At 45.8% G+C, this 6,324-nt stretch overlaps 1 protein-coding gene across 3 annotated transcripts in view; it reads right to left on the reverse strand.

Moving 5' to 3' along the window:
- Positions 1-236: 236 nt before the first annotated feature.
- Positions 237-6,324, reverse strand: part of GRIA1 (glutamate receptor, ionotropic, AMPA 1) — a 119,724-nt gene continuing 113,636 nt past the window's right edge. For 2 of the 3 annotated variants that reach the window (XM_010131015.1, XM_010131017.1), the window contains 2 exons: positions 3,131-3,265; positions 580-768 (listed from right to left, as the gene is read on the reverse strand). In XM_010131015.1, coding sequence (XP_010129317.1) covers positions 580-768; positions 3,131-3,265 — 324 coding nt within the window. Of the gene's footprint in view, positions 769-3,130; positions 3,266-6,324 lie in introns of all 3 variants that reach the window. The other variant, XM_010131016.1, reaches the window with a different exon arrangement.

Here is a 6,324-nt window from a genome sequence, read left to right on the forward strand (position 1 = left end):
CAGTAACTCCACAGTCCTGTTCACAGCAGAACAACGGAAGGCAGAATCACGACGGACAAAAGGGGTCAATGCTGATGCCCTGCAGGGAATTCAACTTGCCATTTATCGGATTTTGTTTTTTGCTGTTAGTAGCTCAGACATTATGGTTTTCATCCCAAATGAAACCAGATTGAAGGACTGAGCAGGGAAGGGAGAAAGGGCTGATGTTACCCTGACACCACAGGAATTAGTAAGAAAAAATATATATATTGCACACACTAAGACTTATTAACAACCAAGTTAAAACAAAATGGTATAGTCCTCATTAGTGTTCCAGTGGTTCTTTGATCAGGGACGGTTCACGAGTCTGTTAAATCCCATTACACTCTCCTTATTGCAGTACGGACCTGTTTCTGTTCTCCTGCCAGTGGATCTGTTCACAAATAAAAAGGGAAACATTCAATTTCCTTAAGAAGATCCATCCAATTGTCCCTTCTGTCATCGTCATTTATCTTGTTGGTGTTGGGTTTGTTTTTGGCTCTGGAGGGGGTGGAGTTGGGCTGCCCCTGCTCTCACCCAGGCAATGGGTCAAAAGGCCAATTATAATCCTGTAGCTCCCAGGGACATGCCAGTGCTGTGACTCATGCACGGGATCGACTGCATGGATTTGGTGAAATCGTGGCTGACCACACGTCCATTTTCTCCACTGCCTCCTGCTGCAGCCGGCCTGGGAAGGGTTGATGTCCGTATGGCTTCGTTGATTGATTGCTGTGGGATTAAACAAAAACCCTTTTTAGGAAAGACGGGGGGGTCTCCCCCTGTCCTTAGCAATGTTGGAGAAATTACAATATAAACCAATGTTGACTTTCTGTCACTGTTCTCTCCCTCCTTGTCTCCATTCAGACTCTTACTTTCTGCGTATCCTTCTACTGCATCTGCTCTGCTAACTCACACCTCTTCTACATTCAGAATTAAATGTTTCAACAGTATTTTTGGGTATAAATCATACATGCCATATGCAAAAACTATTCAAACTCTACAACATAAGAACAGTCATCCTGGATCTGAGCAAAGGTATTAAATACACTTCCCCCGTAGATATGCCATTACTACTCCCGTACTGTTATGGGTGATGGACTCTGACTCACTGCAAGCATATGTTTAACTTTCCTCATGTGAGAAGTTGAGCATGTGCCTGTGTTTTTGTCTACTGCGTAGTCTGAGGTAACCAGGAAACGCAAACCTAATTCAGGAAACCAAATCTCATCTTCCTGTTCCAAACACCATCCAAAACATTCGCTTTTGGAGATCTACAAAATTCACTTCTTTGAAACAATTAAACTAAAAGACAAAGTCAGTTTGTTTTCTTTGTGTTTAATCTATCTCTGAGGGCACCAGCACCCTTGCTGGACTGGAATACCCGGGAGAAAAGTTATCCAGAACAGGTAAATCTAGAGCACCTGTATGGAAACAGTCAGCTTAGTGCCCTGCCAGGCATGGAGCAACCTCCTGCGCTGGCAGGATCGGCAGCTCATCCAGGGGCTCTGTTGGGATTTTCAGAGCAGAGGTTGGGTTTAGAGGGGGATCTGGCCCATCTGTCTGGGCACTTGCCTGGGCTCTGTGGAATGGCTTTGTGGGACAGCCACTGCTGGTGGAAGCCAGCCAAAGAGACAAGCTTAGACCAGATGTTGACACTGGAAGCGAAGATTCCTTCCCGTAGTGGCTGGTTTTAACATGGCAAGAGCGCTGCAAGCTAACACTGACGTGAATTAGTGGGTCATCTCGAGTAACACAGGGAAGCCAGCCGCAGGGCAGAATCTCCTTACGGCTAGAGCTCTGGAGCTATTGCATTCCGACTCTTTTTGCAGGGTATTTGTGACACACCTAGCTTTACAGTGTGGACAGCAATTATAATGTAATTTTTCTATATTCAGGGACATTAATTGCTCACATTATCTTATTCCTGTGCTCAATGCACCTCTGATTGTCTGCAGAATTTTCTGAATCTCAATGGGAAAAGAGCTGTTGCACATTTTCAGTAAATTAGAAATGTTATTTTTGCTGACAAAACATTAAACATTGTGAAATGGTGACATAAAACCCCAAGAAACGATTACTTATTTTCCTTTCTATTCTGGGTAAGTTTCAGTGATCAGGGAAGTGAATATCTCTCTGAATTTTATGAAACTGACTGCATACTTCATATACTCATGCTGACTTTCATGCTCATGGGAGAGGTCAAGATGAGGCAGAAAAGGGATGTGTTACTCTCACAGCACAGATCCCGCTGCACCCTTGTACACAACAGTATCTGTATAAGGGATTGCCTCTGCTTGTCATCGGAGTCAAAATATACTGTTCCACAGATGATGCAGCAAATGCGTATCCCCAAGGCTCTCAAATCGAACCCACTCTTGACACAACACTCTAAAATTTAGGCACACAAGAATTTAGGATCGAAAAAAATCTGCTGGGTCGTGGGAAGTACCTTGTATGCTTCTGCAAGACCATAACAGGGTAGAGAAAAAAACACATTACAGGAGATATTAGAGGCCAACTTCTCCCTAAAAGGACCTAAATTCTGAATTTGGAGACCCACATCATCTGTTCCCGGGCAATAACACTCTAAGCATGTACCACTGTCGCCATCCTGCAAACAGCGCGGTGCCAGCAGGGGCCAGCAAAAGGAAGAACAGGGTGCTGTTCGTTGCTGTGCTACCCCGGTTTTATCTTGCTGTTAACTGCTTGGCTTTGGGATTTTTTTCATATTGCAGCAATGGCTGTACCACACCAAGCCCAGCACACTTCATCCGTGCTGCACACGCATTGCCGTAGTCTGCTTTTGTTAGTTTTCAGGAACAGCAATGTGCTCCTGTTGATATTTGTGCTATGATTTTGCTCTATATCTGGATTTTGAACTAGCATTATGCCACGTATCTGGTCTTGCTTCCCACTATGGCCCACTTGACCCTCTTTTGGCTTCCTCTGATGCTCCTATTCCTCTCTAGCAAGTTGAGTGACACAGTCACTTCATTATCCCTATGTCTTGGCTTTCCACCCATGGTCTGGGCTGCATCCGTCTCTGAAGGCAGCTTTGGAGCCGAGGTAGGATCAGAGAGAAGGTGTGAAAGGCCGGGGAATGGGTTGCCACCTTCATCCGCTTTGATTCACTTCTGGACTTGTAACAAAACTCGATTAAGGCAACCAGCATGGCTAGTCCGAGCCCACCGATGAGGATATAGAAAACCCCCGCCACATTGCTGAGACTCAGCGCGCTCGTCTTGTCCTAGAAGAGAAAGGAGAAGGGAGGGAGGGGAGGGCACGTGGGAAGGAGAACAACAAAATTAATATGAGATTGCTTCAGGAGGGTTACTGCACAGTATAGCAATGTTGGCATTACACCATCTTCCTCTTTAAATGAACAAATGACATTTCTAAGAGCATTTTCAAGTCAGTGTCTAGCAAATCTAACGTTTCCCTCATACAGCAAAATAAACATTTCTTCAGCAGTGTGACTCTTTGTAAAGGTTTGGGATCTCCGCTTTTCAATCAGCTAACTTAAATGCTTATTTTACCCAAAATGTCTAGTTTAAATTATTGATTAAAAGAGGGGGAAAAAAAAAACTTCCTCCGCCTCTGTGACATTTGCTTGTCCCTGATGTCTCGCCTGAAATAACCCGTTCTCTTGGAAATGCTCATTCCTTCATTCCTAGATTGTTTCCCCCGCAAATTCTGTTGCTGGGCAACACATCGAAATGGCTGGGTTTTTTTCTTTTTTCTCTTTTTCCTCTTCAATACAGAGGTTGAGGTGACACCTGAGCAGTCCTCAGTAACTCATTTGATTTCTGTGTAATACGGCCGTTATTTCATATGCAATCAAGACCCATTGATGCATGTCTAAGCTAATTATTTGGTTGGCAATAAATAGGGCTATTAATGGACCACAACTCACAGTCAGCAGCTACGTCCTGATTTTACAATTGCCTAGTGAATCGTCACGGCTCTCTGGGGAAGAGGTGAGTCTCAGAGACTCATTTCACTGTGGGAAACTGAGTCCCCACATCTAACTGTGCTGTCACTTAGCGCAGCTCTCAAAACCTCCTCCTGCAGGCTGACCAGGTGGAGTTGGGGTGTTAAGATAAGCCGGGCAGCAGCAGGATGCAAAAGCTTGGCTCAGCTCTGTGTGCAAGGCTCCTGTTTCTAGGTCGCGCTTTCTCTACAGTGCAACCAGAGGTCCCTTGCTCCGTGCTCATCACTGCTCTGTTGCACCGCTGGAGACACGATGGTCGCTGCTGGTGGCCAGGTTTGTTTTTTTCCTTCTACAACCTTCATGCGCTGGTCAGTTTGTAATTTTGGCAATGCTTCTTGTGTGCTCAGTGGAATGAGACGTTTCTGCAAACATCCTCTTAATTTCTGCAGTTTCCATATTTGAAGGATTATTTATCTGATCTTTTAAAATGTGCCTTCATGCATTTTTTTTCCCCCAGGCTTGACTGTACAATTGTTCAGCCATCTCTACTCTGCAGAATACTGGCTATTTTTTAAGAACCAGCTGAAAAATGTAGGGAATTTTTAAGTGAAGATTTAGAAAAGCGGAGTGATTGCTCTGAGAAAACTGGGTTACAACACATCAGGTACTTTGCCTCTTCAAATTCAGCGTGAAGGGGCTGTCCCAGCTTCAGGGAGTGACAAAGATGCTAGAAGTGGGCTGCCCTCCTTGACATCTTGACCTTTTAGCCTGGTTCCGTAGTGAAAAGCAGCTCAGTGCTCAGAAGGAAGGATGGGGACAGGGAGGGTGGAGCAGCCTATTCGACTGTGTCTTACTGATAAATTTCAGCCCATATTTTCACCTTGATTTGACAGAAGGGTGGAGATCTCCAAGAAATCAGGGATCTCCAGGCTTTGTGGAAAAGAATGACACTGCAGAGAAGAGATAACCAACTAATATTCTTACTCAAATAAATATATCAACACATTCCATACTAGGCACCAGAGACTCCACGTGGGTCTTCGACTTGCAGCCACAGATCCTGAGAAAACCTGGCTTCCTTGGCTCTGCCAGGCATGGCAATACACAAATTTCAAGTTTCATTTGCTGTGATACTCTTGTATTTCCACCCCCAATTTGGGGGTCATGGTCCAGCAGGGCACCTTCTCAGCTGGCTACGATGCAGAGCCGTCTGGCAGCTGGAAAAGGCTGCTGGTTCTTCATTTCCACTTCCCTCCTGATGCCAGCAGTGACTCAATCAGCGAGAGAGAGATGACCCAAAGCAGTTTCCTGCACCACTATATCATACAATTTATTTCAGAGCTGTCGTATTTTTCTTGCATTTACTTTGCAGTAATATTATTATTGTTATTATTATTACTGTTATCACTACTATTAGGACGATTTGGGTGAGCCGAAAGTTGTCTTATACAGAAGGCAAAGGAAAGCATAGCGAAGCAGAGCGGTGGACAAACCTGCCCGGAGGTACAGAGCAGCCTGAGCTTCACCTCTGCCACCATAATAACGTTTCTGCCAAGGAGCCAAAGACACAGGCAGCTTCAGCGGGGCGCTGAGGAGCACTGCACTGCAGCGGCACGGCTGGTGATACAGCCTGCTACGGTGAGCCGGGCTGAGAGGTGAAATTACTCCTGTGGTGTTGCTTGACTTCTTGATCATCTCCTTTTTCTTTTCCATCTTTTTCCTTCCCTCTCTCAGCAGGACGTGCAGAGATGTTCTCCGGGCAGGAGTGGCATCTCACTGCTTCCATAGGCTGCAGGACCAGACCCTCATGAAGGGTAGGAAACGCTGCATGTCCCACTGAGGCTTTGTCTGATGTTTCCATGTGCGCTCCTGCTCTAATAATGTTCATAATAAAAAAAAGTCCCAAATTAATCTGCTTGAGAGGACCCTCCCCTCCTCTGTGCTCGGGCTCTGTGACACCAGATGCTCTCCTGCAGAGCTGCCCATCACTGAACCAGCTTGTTAGTGGGAGTGTAAATGTCACCGTTTGTCTCCCGCAGCGGCAGAGTGCTGACGTGGGGGGAAGATTGGCAGGTGAAAAGAGAAAGAACAACCCATCTTCCCGAAAGCCCAGCCTTGTTGCTGCAGCAACCAGGCACCTTCCAGTCTGTTCCTCTTAAACGTGGCACTGTGTCCGTCATCCTCTTTGTCATTATTTATCCGCCTCGGCTGAAAGGCGTGAAGGTCAAATTTGCCCAGTTTCCCAGCAGGGCTGGTCCTTTCTTTTACCCTGCATGACCAGAGCCTGTTAGCAGCACAAGGTGATGGCACCTCAAGTCATTGCAGTTTCCATAGAATACGAACTGTCCTTAGAGCAGGTGGTAGCTCCAGAAGTT

The sequence above is a fragment of the Buceros rhinoceros genome, unplaced genomic scaffold (assembly GCF_000710305.1).
Source record: "Buceros rhinoceros silvestris isolate BGI_N320 unplaced genomic scaffold, ASM71030v1 scaffold6092, whole genome shotgun sequence".
NCBI lineage: Eukaryota > Metazoa > Chordata > Aves > Bucerotiformes > Bucerotidae > Buceros > Buceros rhinoceros.